The sequence below is a fragment of the Vombatus ursinus genome, unplaced genomic scaffold (genome assembly GCF_900497805.2).
Source record: "Vombatus ursinus unplaced genomic scaffold, bare-nosed wombat genome assembly UNPS02014816.1, whole genome shotgun sequence".
Taxonomy (NCBI): Eukaryota; Metazoa; Chordata; class Mammalia; order Diprotodontia; family Vombatidae; genus Vombatus; species Vombatus ursinus.
Genome location: NW_020954594.1, coordinates 27820135 through 27837245, shown reverse-complemented (window position 1 = coordinate 27837245; position 17111 = coordinate 27820135). Strand labels below are relative to the sequence as shown.

The following is a 17111-nucleotide window of genomic DNA, read 5'->3' as shown; positions in this document are numbered from 1 at the left end:
GGTATAAGATGTTGGTCTGTGCCCAGTTTCTGCCATACATTTTTCTAGTTTTCCCAGCAGTTTTTCCTAAATAGTGATTTCTTATTCCAGAAGCTGGGGTCTTTGGATTTATCAAATAGTAGAGTATTTATAATAGTCATTGACTGTTGTGTCTTACATACCTAACTTATTCCACTGATCCACCACTTTACTTCTTAGCCAATACCAAGTAGTTTTAATGATTGCTGCTTTATAATACAATTTAAGATCTGGCACAGCTAGGCCACCTTCCCTTGCATTGCTTTTCATTAGTTCCCTTGATATTTTGGACTTTTTGTTCTTCCAGATGAATTTTGTTATTGTTTTCTCTAGTTCTAAAAAATAATTTTTTGGTAGTTTGATTGGTGTGGCACTGAATAAGTAAATTAATTTAGGTAGAATTGTCATTTTTATTATATTAGCTCGGCCAACCCATGAGCAACTGATATTTTTTCCAATTATTTGGATCTGACTTTATTTGTGTGAAAAGTGTTTTGTAATTATGTTCATATAGTTCCTGGTTTTGTTTTGGCAGGTACACTCCCAAATATTTTATAATGTCTATAACAACTTTAAGTGGAATTTTTCTTTCTATCTCTTGCTGCTGGGTTTTGTCAGTAATACATGGAAATGCCGATTGGGTTGGATATATGACACCTGAAAAACTTTCCAAATTTAGAATTGTAGGATTCTATGACTGAAGATACACAATGGAAAGAAGTTGATGAAGAGCAGTGGGGCCCTGAGGCTAAAGACACAAAGTCTCTCTTCTAGCACGTTAAATGGATTACAGTAAGTTGTGTTTAGGGTTGTAGGGTGTGTGTTGGGTGTAGGGTTGAGAGCCAACTCTGACGACCCATTTCTCAGAGTGATAATCCTGCGCACCAAAACAATTTAGCCACCAGCCCCAGGACTGTCATTGAGCTGGGTTCTGAATAGGGGTTTATTAGGTATGAAGTAAGGGGAAAGAAAGGCACCAATAAGGGGAGATATGAGTTCTCAACTCTTAACTGAAGAAAGTGTTACTATTTCCTCATGGGAGAGCCATATGGTAGATTAAACTGAAGGATACTAGACTACAGTCATGACGCTGTCTAGCAGCTGCTTCCTCTGGCCATTATTCACCATTTCCACCTTCTAGAGTGGGTTTTTTTTTCATCCTTTCCATGCTCTTTCCCCATTCCTGACTCGAATCTTCTTTGGGGTAGGGTCCCTAATCATACTGTAAGTCCCTTAATCTGAAATGGACTATTGGGAAGAGTTTAATCAGGTACAGCAGGAAGGTACTCAATCTTAAACTAAGGTGAGAGGAAGGGAGAATGAAAGGCTGTCAGGCAGAGAGAGAAATTCAAAGGCATTCTAAATGGAGCTTTGATTCTACTCAAACTTGGGGATCTTGGGGACAACTGTTTCTTTTACCTTTGTATTAGTCTGTCTAACCTGCAGAATGATTTCCAAAGAAGTGATACTTGAAACCATGAGATTAAATGAATTTTTCAAGGGAGAAAGTTAAAAAAAAAGCCAAAAAGTAGACGAAGACTGAACTTTGGAAGAACTTCCACGTTAGGAAACTTCAAGTTAGGAAGTTTTAGGAGGAAGATAAGCCAAGGAAAGAAAGAGACAGAGGAGTGGTTGGGGAGGCAGAACCAGTACTGTGCATTTCAAAAGTTGATCTTTAAGAGCTTTTTTTAAAAAGAGTATTGAACAGAAATAAACACCTAAACAAGGATCAAAGCAAATGGACCAAAATGTTAACTGACAGAAAAGTTAAAACAACAGCTAAAAAGGTTTGAGAATCCTCTGCAGATGGTCTGTATGGATTGTCTTCATCTTTTTTTTAGGGAAGAAGCAGGTATGCCTGACACTTTACTAAGTGAGATGATACCTCAAGTCCTGCTCTGACGCGTGACTGTGATAGAGAGTAACCTTTGATTCTCAAAGGCTATAGTGATAGAACACAAGTTCTTCCAAGTCCTGCCAAGTTGAAAGGCTACAAATAGGGTCCTTGTGATGGACCATGAGAATTCTTTGCAGAGAGACGGCATCAGAATTTTAGCTTTCAGGTGGGAATTTTTTTTTTAAACTATAGGAACTCATTAAGACAGCCTCTTCAGGTGTGGAAGGGCTATGATGTTTTTTGCTTGTGTGTGGGATCACCCATACCAATAAAATCATGGACCTTTTGAATTACAATACAGACAAGGGGCTGCCTGTTACCTCTAGGATCAAACTCTCTCTGAAATTTAAAGTTGTCTTTATAGTCTGCTCTTCTTACATTTTCAGTCTTCTTACACCTAATTCCCTTCCACACACTGTATGGTCCAATCATAGTGAACTACTTATTATCCACCATACGACCCTATCTCAGCTGTCTCTGTGTCTTTGTTTCCTTGGAATGTTCTTACTTCCTACTTTTACCTCTTAGAATCCCTGGCTTTCTCCACCACTAAGATCAAAACTACCTTTTCCGGGAGAGGCCTCTCCTGGTGTCTACTACTTTCCCCTCCAATACTGCCTTTTATCTGTTTTGTATGCATTACGTATAGCACTCACTCTGGGATACTTCCCCAACCTGGCTCTCAGGACTCAAGCATAGAGTCTCAGAGGGTGGCTGCTACCTGGGGTTCCAGGGGTAACCCTGTGGCTGTCTACTCCAAAAGCTACAACTCATGAACCCACAGTGTACTTCCTCTGACAGCTAGCCAACAGACTCAACTAACTTAGCCAGGGCATTTACTAAGATGAATAATTAAAAACCATAGCTACAAAACATTCCATTCCTCAATAAATCTGGAGAGAACACAAGCATCTATGGGAAGAGGAGGTTCAAACTTAGAGTAGTTTGGTAGTGAGGCACATGTGTGGCAAAGGAAGACGGGGAGGGAGGGAAAGGGAGAAGGAGGAGAGAGAGACAGAGAGAAAGAGAGAGAGAGAGAGAGGGAGGGAGGGAGGGAGGGAGGGAGAGAGAGAAGGAGGGAGAAAAGGAGAGGCCATTTCCTCTTTTTTTTCTCCTGTTTCCTCCTTTTGCTTCTCCTCTTGCTTCTCCTCTTCCTCTGTCTCCCACAACCCACCCCCACAAGTGTTCTAAGTCTTGACTATTTAAAGCTGCTAGGCTGAGAAGCTAATTATCATGGCTGATTTTTTTCTGCTTAGCCAATTACTTTTGCTTCATTTAATTGTTAGAGAAAGATGTCTATACCTTTCTGAGACCTGTTACCTCCTTTCCTCTTTTATCTGTTTTTGTTTTTTTGGTGACATAAACTTAACCCCTAAAGAATGTTTAAAGAAACATAAATAATAATAATATCCAGAAGAAAAAAATTCTGGCACAAGAATAATTTACATCAATATGAATAGTCAAGTTTCCAAAGAATTACAATTTCAAGATGGTTAAAGTCTCTTTATTTTACAGATAACTTTTTGAAAGATTTATTAGAAGTGTTTATTGAATAATTTATCAGAAATTGGCTGGATAGAGATTGAGATCAACAGGTTCACTGGTACTACTTTATCAGTTTTCAGGAAATGTATTCTATTCCAGTGAACACTGAGAAGAATAAAATTAAAAAGGAAATGGAAAAAAAAACATTGTATCTCTTCAAGGAAAAATTAAATTATTGTTTCCACTGTTTGATCAAAATTTAAAGTTCTTTTTGTGGTGAGTTTTTTGTTAAAAGATAATCATATAAAAATTTATAATGGAGAAATGCAATTTATTTGTCAGTTTATTTTTGAATTTTTTTTTGTTAGAATTACATTTTTATCTTTGCTTTAAAGCCAGGGGAGCAAGGATATACGGATTAAAATCCAGTTGGAGCAAGTTTGAGACAAGAAGGGGACTGGGATGGTGAAAAAACTATCATGTCATTACAAGGATTGGTTGAAAGAAGCGAGGGAGTTGAAGAATAAAAGACGAGGGTAAGGAGTAGCATATAGAACAGCAGTTTTTAAATATATAAAAGACTGTAATGTGGAAGAGAAATTAGAATTGTTCTGCTTGGTTCCAGAAAATAGAACTTTGACCAATGACTAGAAGTACCTGGTAAATGGATTTCATCTTAATAGAAAGAACTTCCTGACAATTAGGAATGTTCCAAAGAAACAGGCCCCCTCATTGAGGTTTGGAGGTAGGGAGAGGGAGAGAGCTGCGAGTTCTTTGTCACCAGAAGGTTTCTAGCAGAGGATAAACTTGGGGATTTAGTATATGGGATTTTTTATTTGGCTAGAGGGAGAATTTCTGAGGCATTTTTGAATTACAAATGTGTGATTTTGAAATGTTTTCAGATTGTGTAACATTTTATGTCCCCATGTAATTTTGATAACTGAAACCAAACTAAACAGCTTTACATAAATCACTTGACCTTTGTATGTCTTATTTTTTCAACAATGAATGAAAATACTTGCCAAGACTTTACTTCTTGGGATATTAAGGGAAGCATTCTCAAAATTAACTAAAACAAAAGCCTTTGGGTCTTAATCTGTATACATAAAACTCCTGGAAACAAGGGCAAAGATTAACAGAAAGTGCTATGAAAATATGTTTGTAAGGCACATGTAAGAAACCCAAAAGACTATTTTATGGAGAACTCACACAGGACAAGCACTCATATGGTAGTCAGAAAAAGCAATACAAGGACATTCTCAAGGTGTCTTTTAAGAACCTTAGAATTGATTGTGTGACATGTGACACGCGACATATGGGCACAGGACCGATCAGCATGGTGTGCCCTCATCAGAGAAGGTGATGTGTTCTATAAGCAAAGCAGAATTGAAGTAACTCAAAAGAGACTCTAGATGCATAAATTTAGAGAATCCACCCCAAATGTTCACATGGACTATTTGTGGCTGCCCTGTGGTAGAACATTCTGAGCTCATACTGGTCTGAACAGCCACAGTCAGACACACTGTAACTTAACTCTAACATACTGATGTCATTTTGGTCCTCTTCCAGAACGAAGGACAACAACCAATCAACCAACCAACCAAACTTTGTGAACTTCAGCAAGTCATTTCATTTACCTGGGCCTTAGTTTTTTTATCTGTAAAATGGAATAGATGATCTTCAATGCCCCTTGCAATCCTTTGATCTGAAATATCAATTCTCTTGATTCTCTGCTCTTTTTCTTTCCTGTTCTAGGAAGATTCTTAGGATATGGGAAGATACTTATGTGATCACTGTGTGAAAAATGAAATTGATTAAATTAGCATTCCTTTGGTGGGCTGACAGGTAGGGCCTCAAACAAGCTATTCTCCTTTCCCCTAAAAAATTACAGGCAGTTTGGCACAGGGGAATGGGATAAACTAGGAATCAGGAGCCCTGGGCCCAAGTCCCAGTTCCAACACTTGTTAGCTATATGAGAATGGGGAAATTACTTCATCTCTCTGGATCTGTTTCTCAGTCTTAAACCAGTGTCCTATAAAACTGACACACTATTACCAGATTGCCTGGGAGGGGGGGAAGGCCCCCACTCCCAAGTAATGAAGTATTTACTCAACTATCCAGATTTTCTGACTAGACCCCTTGTGACCTGTTAACAGCATGACAGCCTGCATTTGTAAGAGTCAGTCAGCCAAGGAGAGGTATCTCATGACCAAGGAGCAGAGTGAAACTATGCAACCCACTCGAGCTAAATATATTATTTTTGCTACATTAGCAGAGTCTCCTTAAATAGCTAACCCAAAGTAGAATATAAACTAAGAAGATAAGCCTTTTTACTTTAAGCTATAGTAGGATCACCATTGCTGGAAGGGTAAATGATCTGGAATGAGAAGACATGCATTCAACTCTTAGCTCTAGGAATTGACCCGTGTGCATTTCTCAATGCTTTAAACAATGGAAGGAAATGCTTAATTTCAGTAAAAAGTTAGATTAAATAAAGATGTAATTTTTCTCCCACTCAAATTCAAAGACCCAGCTTAAGCGGTACATTGGAAGCTAAATTAAGAACCCCAGTTCTAATCTCTTCCTGCCAACATCAGCCAGATCATTTCCCTTTATAAGTTTTGGGCTCACTCTCAATGCTGGCAAAAGCTGGAAGCCTTCATTCCAAACTTTGTTGTTATTATTCAGTCAAGTCCTGACTCTTCTTGACTCCATTTGGATTTTCTTGGCAAAGATACTGGAGTGGTTTGGCATTTCCTTCTCCAGCTCATTTTAGGGTTGAGGAAACTGAGGCAAACAGGGTTAAGTAACTTGCCCAGGGTCATACAGCTATCATACAGTATGTCTGAGGCTGAATTTGATCTTAGGTTCCTGACTCTAGGCCAGGCACTCTGTCCACCTAGCTCCCCAATTATTCCAAACTAGTTTGATGGTTTTATTCAAGTTGCTTAATCACTTCCACTTATTCAGGATTCAAATGGTATCCGGGCAAAGGGGGTGGGGTCATTCATTCGGTGATAGGCTTCATCTTTATACCTAATTCTTCGTTCCTAGCCCTTACCCTTCTGGGGCCTTCAGCTTTTGACCCTTACCCCCAACCTAGAGGATCACCACCACCCCACCTCCCAACACCAGTCCAGAAAGAGGCGTGGTTTCGGCAAGCTTTTACGCTTGCGCAGAAGCCGCCGGTGACGCCAGCGTGTCGTCAGCAGGCGGGTGTCCAGGAGGGGGCGGGGGCCACAGCCAGAGCTCCGCCGCCATCACTGCTATTCCCCGCCCCCTCCTCGGCTCCGCTCAGCTCCACCTCCCTCCGCCCCCCTCCCGGGCTCCCGAGGAGAGACGCAACTGGGAACCCTCTCCCCGTGGGAGCCCAGGAGGCTTTAGCGAGCCCTGGATTCCCCCCTCCCCTGTCGGAGAGATGACGAGCGCACGGGCTCAGTGAGTCCCCTCAGCGGACGTCGGCCGCAGCGGACTGAGCTGTAGCGGCGGAGGGGGGCGCGGCCCGGCCCGGCCGGGGCCGCTCATGGTGTCGCCACGACGCCATCGCGGCGCAGGACGGCCAGGTAGGGAGGGGGAGGGGGCGAGGGAGGCAGGTGGGGCGACCACGGCTGCCGGGGAGGCGGGGGGGGGCGGTGCCCCTGACAGCTGCCGTCCCTGCGCCTCCCCTCTCCTCGCTGCCCTCCCTCCTCCTCCCCAGGTCGTTGCCTTCGCTTCTCTTTAAGAAAAAAAAATCAGACCCCTCCCCCAACGCATTAGCTCGCCCCCTGCCCCCGTTTTTCGGGAGGTGAATGGAGTTTGCTGAGTGACCCTGGGACGGGGAGTGGGAAGGGCGGCGGGCGCGGCCCCCGGGGCCGCCACCCGCCCGGGCCCCTCCAGCTGTTTCCTCCTCCTTCCTTTCCTGCGAGAATTGCCGAAGTCGGGGCGGGAGGTTTGGTAACGGGCTGCCCCGGCCGGCCACAGCCCGAAACGCCTCCCCTCCCCCCTGGCGGGGGAGGGGTCTTCTGACCTTGGGTTCGGTCCGTATTTTTAGCAGCCGTGGGGTGGGGTCTCCGGATCCCCGCGTTGGAAAGTAGATTCAGATGTGGGGGTGGGGGAGAAACAACAGCTAGGATCAACGTAGATCTTTTCGGTAGGCAGCCCCCTTTACAGATATCTCATTTGGTCCTTAAGAACAACCTGGAGAGTAGGTGCTGTTATGATCCTGGTTTTACGTGTTAGGAAACCTAGGCAGACGGACGTCAAGTGACTTGCTTGCCCATTTCCCAGTGTCTGGGGCTGTATTTGAACTTGAGTTTTCCTGAGTCCGGGCTCAGCCATTCATCCACTACTTAAGTGATTGAAACCATAATTATAAAAGCGAGCATTTACACACTGTCCCCAGAGTGCAGTTTTAAGATTTTAATAGACTTTTGGAACACCTTGTAGAGCCCCTTCAAGGTTTGCAAAGCAATTTACAAATGTTGGTCCTAGGAAGGCAGCGCTAGGTGGCTCAGATAACCTGTTGGCGCGGGAGTCAGGAAGACCTGAGTTCAAATCGGCCTCAGTCACTAGTAGTGTGATCCTGGGCAAGTCTCTTAACTTCAGTTTGCCTTAATCTGCTGGAGAAAGAAGTGGCAAACCACTCCAGTATCTTTGCCAAGAAAACCCCATGCAGGGTCAAAAGAGTCCAACACAAGGTAACAAAAACAATAAATTACAAATATTGTCTCATTTGATCCCTTACAACCATCTTGGGAGGAAGGTGCTATTATTATCCCCATTGTACAATTGAGGAAACAGGCAGAAGTCAAGTGACTTTCCAAGGGTCACATAGCTAGTAACCTTCTGTCCTGAGAAGGAGTTTGAACTCAAGCTTATGCTCTAAATTATAGTTCACTCTGCCAGTAGCCGTAGGTGCTATTATTATCCCCATTTTACATATAAAACAACTGAAGTTGAAGAGATTAAGGTACTTGCCCAGGGTCACAAGTATCTGAGGTGTGATATACTGCAAACTCTAGGATATGGGCCTTATGTCTCTATCTCCTGATCTCCCTGTCTTCAAATCCCAGCTAAATCCCTCCTATAGGAAACCTTTTCTGATCACCCTTTAATGCTACAGCCCCACATATTTGTTGATTATCTCCAATTTTTATTGCATGCATTTTGTTTGTGCCTAGTTGTTTGCATGCTTTTCCCCATTAGACTGAGCTCTTTGAAAATATTGACTGTTGTTTTTTGGGGAAGTTTTGCCTTTGCATCCCCTGTTTTGAGCACAGTGCCTAGCACATAGTAGGCATTTAATAAATGCCAGTTGACTGATTTAGGGACTGTGTAGCCTCAGAGAAGACATATTCTAGGGTATTGGCCATATCATTATTCAACTAGGTTATATAAATCAATTCAACAGATGTTTATTAAAATCTCCTATGTGCAGTATGGCAGTGTTTTACTTTATGTGAATTACTCATTTTTGAGCATAGTCTTGATTTATGACCACTGTCTTTAAAGTTTATAAAAAGGGAGTTAGATAAATTCCATGTACTTATATCCCCAGTCTAGCACAGTGCCTGACAAATAGTGATGTTTAAATAAATACTTGTTGATTGATCTTTTTTATTTATCCTTGGAATCCTCTCAAATAGGTATATTTGAAGGAGAAGATGAGAAGTACAGAACTTTTATTTTTTGTATAGGCAGTTTTGAGTAGCACCAGCTTCAGTGATCTTGGAAGCTAAATTTTTAAAGTGTTATACTTTAGTATGTCTTAAGTTTTTGCTTTTGTAAGCCTCAACTTTTGTTTTTGTCGTTTTTTAGGTGATTTGAATTCTTCAGCCTGTAATATTCTCAACTGTGCAAAGCTTTCAAGCTTTTCTCTCCAAGACCTGGAAAGGGCCTTTAAAGGGAGGTCAGTACAAGGCCCTTTATTTGCTTCATGATTGTGAAATAATTTGCATTTATATTAGGTAACAGATATCAAATATTTCTATTCTGCTAAATTGCTTACTTTTATGTGGTTATTTTCCACATATGTCTTTTAATATGGTCTGTATTTATTTTAATAGACTGCAAATGGTGTGGTTATTTATCATGAACCGAATGAATTCCCAGAGCAGTGGTTTTACTCAGCGGAGGCGAATGGCTCTTGGAATTGTTATTCTCCTACTTGTGGATGTTATATGGGTTGCTTCATCAGAACTTACTTCAGTAAGTAGTTTAAACTTTTCAAAGAATAATTTTATTTTAAGAAAACTTCATGTATCTAATAAAAGAGCACAGTTATAAAAGAATTAGCTAGTCTTACAACTATTGTGGAATTTTTTCATTTTTCTGTTGATGTGGTATTAATTTTTAACCCAACTTTAAACTGAAAGCTTGATTTCACCTGATTTCCTTGCATTCAATTAGGGGAGGTAAGATGAATGGGTCTTATTTTGGGCTAGAAATATGATATGTTAGTGTGGATTTTCCAAATAAATATTTGAAGGTATTTCTTTATGTTGGTAAGTATATCTTAGAGTGTATTTTTGATGCAAAGCAGCTTTTATACAATGAATAGAAGTTGGATTTAAAAAAAAAAAGATACCTAAGCAAAATAATACTGAGTTTTAACTTTGCAAATATATCCATTAATATATTCCCCCCCCCAGTTTTCTTAATAAGTGTTGATGGTGCTGTTGAAAAGAGCATGAAATGCTATACATTATGTAATTAATTGCTTGCTTTCTAGTAAAAGTTTATGCATTGCACTCAGGTAATGAGCTCATTAAGAACTCGAGTCTTATTTTTCTCTCCTAGTGTAATTATTATTTGAACTTACTTGGTTAATAGCACTTTCTGTGAAGATGACAGTTTTTTTTTTTCTTTAGAAATAACTAGTTCTTAATGTAGTCAAGTTTTGACCTTGTGTATACTTGTATATATAACAAGTATCATTTGTTTAAAAAGCAAAACATAGTATCACACTTACAATATGATAGTTGTTTAATAAATTTGTTAGTTGGCTTCATCCAAGCCTTCCTAGATCTTGGTTAGAATACTTTTAAAAATGCTTTTTTGGGAGTGGGGATGGGGAATGTGATTTTTCGTTTTCCAGAATAAGTAGTTTTCACTGGTGAAGCTTTTATGACTTAAATGCTTGTAATACAGCATGAATTTTGGACCAGAATTTAGGAAAATAAACAATTGTTTAAAGGTAGTAAGGATATGAACCTTAGATAATATATTTTATTAATCTTATTAATTTTTACATCAGTTAAGAAATAAACTTTAATAGAAAAAGAAATTTCATTCAGCCATAGTTAGAACTTAGTCTCCCCGATATAGATAGAGAACACTTAATTTTACTTATTTTCTCAATATGGAGCCAAGTGAGAGTAAAAGTTTTATGTGATTAAAGCTGTCACATGTAGCCAAAGAGCCTTCCTAGATTCTTTCTTTTCCTTTATCCATTCTGTCTAGTTAGTTACCAGTTACTGTTGATTTCACTTCCATAACATCTCTTGTACTCTGGATTATTGTGAAAGTCACTTTGCTTCTGGTCTTTCTGTACTCCATTCCATCCTTCACACAGTTACTAAAACAATTTTTCTAAGCCATAGATCTTACTATTCCACTTCTCTGTTCAAAAATCTTAGGTAACCCCCCTATTTATACAAACTCTATAGCCTGCCATTTAAAATCTTCTATTTTCCAGTCCGGTTGTACTACATCCCATTTCCTAAACTTGACATTGTCATTTCCTACCTTTGCATTTTCACACAAGCCAACAGCCATGCCTAACATTGACTTCTTCCTCAGCTTCATCTTTCTGAATCCTTTAAGGCTCAGTTCAGGTGCTTCTTCCTTGGTGAAGCCTTCCCAGGACACTCAGTTGCTAGGCTTTTTCTCTTCCATTACTCTATATTTATTTACATGTATATAGTATATACATTTATTCTCCCCAGAAGAATGAAAGGCCCTTGAGGATAGAGACTGTTTAATTTTTGTCTTTGTTTCACTGATGGGTAGCTCAGTACTTTGAACTTATTTGCTTAGTAACTGTTTAACTAAAATGGGTTAAATTAATATGAAAGAAATCCTTTAATATATTTAACATATAATGTATACATTCTTATGTATTTTGATTTTTGTTTTTGTGCTCCCAGGTGGGTTTTTTTAATACACATAGACATATTGCTTCTTAGTCTGAGCTGTCAACCACATAGAGCTTTCAAACTTAGTGATATTTGCATTTTAAAGTTTTGTTGGCTTATAGCGTTTTTGAAGTTAGGGTATTTACTACTTGGTTGTGTGCATGTACGTGTTCCTTTTGTTGCAGAGGCATATGGTTAAAATTTATCTCTTATTGCAGCATAAGATTTGCAGCAGTAAGTGTTTGACAAATTATTACTATGATCATTTTTAATTGTTCTCTTTATCTGACCTTTAAATTTCTAAGTTAAAAAAATTGTAACTTTGTCTTAGTAAAGATTAATAGTAAGATTCAACGATTTCATAGTAGTCTATTTAACTTTTTTCCCCCACAGTATGTTTTTACTCAATATAATAAACCATTCTTCAGCACCTTTGCAAAAACATCAATGTTTGTTTTATACCTCTTGGGCTTTATTATTTGGAAGCCATGGAGGCAACAGTGCACACGAGGATTTCGTGGAAGACATGCTGCTTTTGTAAGTTTCATAATTTCTGTGTTTGGCGGGGAGATGGAGTATACATTTTATCAGGGTTTAGAGATGTTTAAATTTTCGTAAGGTAGCCACATCTTAATTGCCAATGGCATTAGGTATGTAGAGATATCATAGAAGTAAGAAAACCCAACAAAACCAAGTCCTTATTATAGCCAGTAGTTTTGGTAATGTTAAACTATTAATTAAATGTTAATAATGAGCAAAATAGACATATTTGAGTTTTATCTCTTTTCCTTTTCCTGTATTTTTGAGAGTTGTTACAGTCTAGTAAAGTAGCAAAAAAAAAAACCAAAAAAAAAAAACAACAAACCAACAGTGTAGAGAAGAAAAAAAAGGAAGCAGAGAAGCAACCAATAGCTTCAGGAATTAGTTGACTAACTAACTTGTTGGAAGTTGACTGTGTAGCCAGGTGTGGTGGCACATACTCACCTTGAATCCTTGCTACCTGCAAGACTGTGGCTGGCAGATCTTTTGAGCTTTAAAGTTCTGAACTTCAGTGGGCTATGCCCATTGGGTGTCTGCACAGTGTTTGACATTTAATTGTGAGCCCATAGAAGTCGGGGGGGGGGGGCATTAGGTTGCTTAAGGTAGGGTAACCAGCCTGGGCTGGAAATAGAACAAGTGGAAGCTGCTGTCCTCATCAGTAGTGGGATTAGCCTACGCCAGATAGGGAGACCCAATCTTGAAAGAAAAGAAAAGAAATTGACCGTGTTGGCAAAATAATTCAATATTTTATATTAGGGGAAAAATATCTATTACAAACTGAATTTTAAATGTTCAATGGACCGGATTATCCATTAAGCATTAAAAGAGCATTATAAACTCCATCATGGCACAGAAAGAATTAGAAATTGTCATAGTAGTATACCTTCTTTATAGAATGGAAATGGGGAAAAAAGTGACATCAAATTAATAAGAATGAATAGTCTCACAGCTGATTTTTAGCTTTTTCTGCCCCTGTTTTCATTAATTTTGAAAAGAATAGTTATTTCTAACTTGTGTCATTCTCCAGAAGGCATCTTGAGAAATTAATTCCCCAAATTTTGTCAGAAATAGTTTAATTCTCCCTATCTTTGAAGTATAGGTTAAAGTTAATGATGTTGATTAGAGATTAATTTGGTCCTTTTTTCTCACCTTTGGCATACTTTACATTAACATTTGAATTTGACAATAAAAAAACAGTTTTATTTTTATGAACAAGATATTGTATGACTAGAATTTACTTGGAAGGTCTGGAACTTTAATATCACACATGGAGTGCTTTTTAATTTCCTAGGTAGCATTGAGGATATATTTTTTCCAAACGTTTTTAAAAATGAAATTTTCTAGTAACTTAAATTCTAGTAGAATATAGTATTCTTTGGTTTATGTAAGATAGATAGTGGAAGAGAGGGAAGTATTTTGTAATGATATTATTGTTCATTCCAGATGATTATCTTAGATTGATGAGATTCATAAGACACTTTGACATACTCCCTGGCTGTCATAGAATGGTGAATTAAGAGTAGGCTTGCTCTCTGTACTTGATAAATTCATGATAGATTTTGATTGTGAGTTTAACTGAATTTTATGCTAATTTTCCTCTATTCAGTTTGCAGATGCTGAAGGTTACTTTGCTGCTTGTACTACGGATAATACCATGAATAGTTCTTTGGTAAGTTTTATCTGATTTGAAGAGTTTAGAGCTGTCATTAAGTAAATTGCTCAATAACGTTTAAAGATCCTACTTTGGTATTTGCTTTAATGCTAACAAAATATTAACAAGTGGGAAGATTTTTGTAAAATGGTTAATTGCTAATGAATAGAAAAATTTGAATTTAATGAATGTGAATTTGCCTAGAATTCCACTTAGATTGTTTTATAAGATATTTGAATTATTGGTATAAAGGCAGTAAAAAGGCTAAAACACAATTCTGTCATACATAATAAATTGATCAAAACTGAAAGGAATCCTTAGAATGATTTTTCCTGAAAGTCATCTTTCATTTGAAGAGAATATGTGGATTATATTTCATTGTGAAACATTTTAAAATTGAGGTGAATATAGTAATGTGTAAGTTATTTGATTTTTACATGACTGGTAACCTTTAACCAGTGTGTACATCAGTGAACTGGATGTAAGCAAAGGGAAGAGCCAAATAAATAAAAGTTACAAAAAACACTATTTGGTTATTTGGTTTATTGACTGTATACAAGGACCGCTCTTATTGACTAGCAAGCAGTGGCCATCAGTGCCATGTCGTTTTGACACCAAAACCACAAATCACTGGAGAAATGGTAGTAGTAAAAGGAGAAAGAAGGAAAGAGAAACAAAGACTGGTACAGGAAGGAAGTAGATGTTAGCCTTTTTCATCCTATCTCCATTCTCATTTCTCTAGGCAGAGCAGCGAATACGTGGCTGAATTTGGAGTTAGGAAGATTTGAGTTTAAATCCTGTTTCAGACATTTACTAGCTTTGTGACCCTGGATAAATCATTTAACCTGTGCCAGCCTCAATTTCCTTAGCTGTAGAGTGGGGATAATAATAGCACTTCCCTCTCAAAAATGTTTTGAGGATCAAATAAGATAACATAGGTAAAGCACTTTGTAAACCATAAAGCTATATATAAATGCCAGCTCTTTCTTTCTACTCATGAAGCCTTTACATACCTAGATAGTGCAGTACTCCCTTAGTTGGTACCCTTTTCTCTGTTCTCTGCCCTCTGCAATCCTTCCTCAAAATAGCTGCTAAGATATATCCCTAAGATAAAGATCTGACCATGTTACTTTCTCTTACTCAAAGTTCTTCAATTAAATGCTCAGCCTGGGATTGAAAGTCCTTTATAATTCTGGCTCCCATCTACCTTTCCAACTTTGTTTCATGTTTCCTGTCTGTACATAGTCAAAACTACTGGCTAGCTATTTCCCGTATATGAGTTCATTCTCTGTTTCCATGTCTTTGCACAAATAGTCCCCCATGTCTAGAGTGTACTACATCCTCACTTCTATGTTGTAGCTTCTTTCAAAGCACAGCTCAGGTGTCACTTCTACAAAAAGCTTTTCTTAATCCCCTCACATTTATTAGCACTATCTTGGAATTATTTTTGTTACTTTTTGCATATCTGGCATTTGTAGGGCTCATGCATCAGAAATGGGGCCGTAGGGGGGAGAAGAGATAAAAGCAGGAGTTATTTAGCCATTTCATTGACTTTGATAGCTCTCCTAAGGGCTGTGCCTTGAATTTTTTTTTGGTTAGGCAGTGAGGTTAAGTGACTTGCCCAGGGTCACACAGCTAGTAAGAGTTATGTGTCTGAGACCAGGTTTGAACTCAGGTCCTCCTGAATCCAGGGCCAGTCCTCTATCCACTGCGCCACCTAGCTGCCCTGAAATTTGTTCTCTTCCAGGTTGTAGGAGTTCAAAATTCAAAATAAGGGATCCTTTTATGGGACCCTGGAGAGACAAAAAGAAAGTGCACATAAGGAGTATGTTGTTGCCTTTGTAAATTAGAAGAAAATATTCTTGTCCTTTAGCCAGGAGTGACTGCTATAGAAATGTCTTTGTCATCATTCTCATCATTGTCATTATTATCCATTTTTGAGCCGTCTGTTAGGGATAGGGCCCTGGAGGTCAAAGAGATAAAGAGTCAGGCCCTGATTTTATGGGACTTAGAATAGATCAATATAGATTACCTATATAAGAGAAGGAAGTTTTATAGTTAAGATACTTTCTTGATTCTCTTTTATTTATTTATTTTTTGAGGCAGTTGGATTAAGTGACTTGCCCAGGGTCACATAGCTAGTAAATGTCAAGTGTCAGAAGTTGGATTTGAACTCGGTTCCTTCTGAATCCAAGGCTGGTGTTCTCTGCACTGTGCCATTTAGCTGCCTCTCTCATTTACGTTCTAATTAAATTCTGTTTGTTTACTTTCTAAGAGGTGTGGATTAATTTTTTAAAAACAAATCCATAAACAGAAATTTAGTGTAAGAAAAAATGTCTTTCAAAATCCCAGCCAGTTGTACATACCGCCAGAATTTTGTTGACCTTTTTTTTTAAACAATATTTTATGTAAGGAGTAACCAAAAAAATTTTTTTCTCGAGTGCCTGTGTCAGAAGCAATATTTGAGTGCCTTCTTTTGGCAGTATGCTATATAGTAAGTGCTCCAGGTCAGGATTTCTTAACCTTTTTTGTTTCATGGACTCCTCTGGCAGGCTGGTGAAACCTCTACATCCCTTTTCAGAATAATGTGTTTAAATGCATAAAATTAAATAAAAAAGTTTACAGAGGAAACCAGTTATATTGAAATAAAGTTGGAATTGTTTTCCCATGTAGGTTCATTGACTTCCCAGTTTAAGAACCCTAGCTCTAGAGGATGGTCAAAGAAATAGAAGACACAGTCTGGCCCCTCAAGTAGCCTAGTCTAATTGAGGAGATAAAACATATATAGAACACTAAAGAACTCTTACAGAACAACAGATTTATTTCAGTTATCCAAGAATGTCTTGAGAGGGTTTATAATCATAGAGGTCCTTTATTAATCTGGGGAAGTTTTGATATAGGGACAGATTTTAAGTTACTTCTGAAGTGAAGGACAGAAACAATTGGGCAAAGGAGAGAGGCATCTTGTTTAAGGAAAAGCAACCAACCGAGTAGAAAATGAGAGGCAGAAAGTGATATATCTGTAATCTATTATATATGCTATGCCAACATTTCTACCAAATTAAATTAAATTGTTGAGTCATTGGACTTACTAGCATCCATGTGGCTTAGTTGCATTCTTTTATATAGCAACAACTTTTAAAAATCCTTAAATTCAATTTATGGAAAGTTACGTCTTATAAATCTTCTTATAAATGACATCATCATAATTATACCTGTATTTAATTACTACCTACATAAATTTTAAGTGATGTTTTTGGTTTAACTGCAGTTGTTATTTTTTCCATATCAGAGTGAACCTCTGTATGTTCCTGTGAAATTTCATGACTTGGCAAGTGAAAAACCTGAAAGTACAAATGGTGAGAATGAAAAAAGTAAGTTAAAATAATAATTTCTTACCTTTATC

General features: G+C 38.3%; 1 protein-coding gene across 1 annotated transcript in view; it reads left to right on the top strand.

The window, feature by feature from the left end:
• Window positions 1–6909: 6909 nt before the first annotated feature.
• The window catches only part of SLC35F5 (solute carrier family 35 member F5), a 51483-nt gene continuing 41281 nt past the window's right edge, over window positions 6910–17111 (top strand). Inside the window, exons 1-6 of the mRNA XM_027835744.1 lie at window positions 6910–6963; window positions 9197–9287; window positions 9445–9586; window positions 11908–12051; window positions 13661–13723; window positions 16998–17079. Of these exons, the coding sequence (XP_027691545.1) occupies window positions 6924–6963; window positions 9197–9287; window positions 9445–9586; window positions 11908–12051; window positions 13661–13723; window positions 16998–17079 (562 nt within the window). The 5' untranslated portion in view covers window positions 6910–6923. The remainder of the gene's footprint in view (window positions 6964–9196; window positions 9288–9444; window positions 9587–11907; window positions 12052–13660; window positions 13724–16997; window positions 17080–17111) is intronic.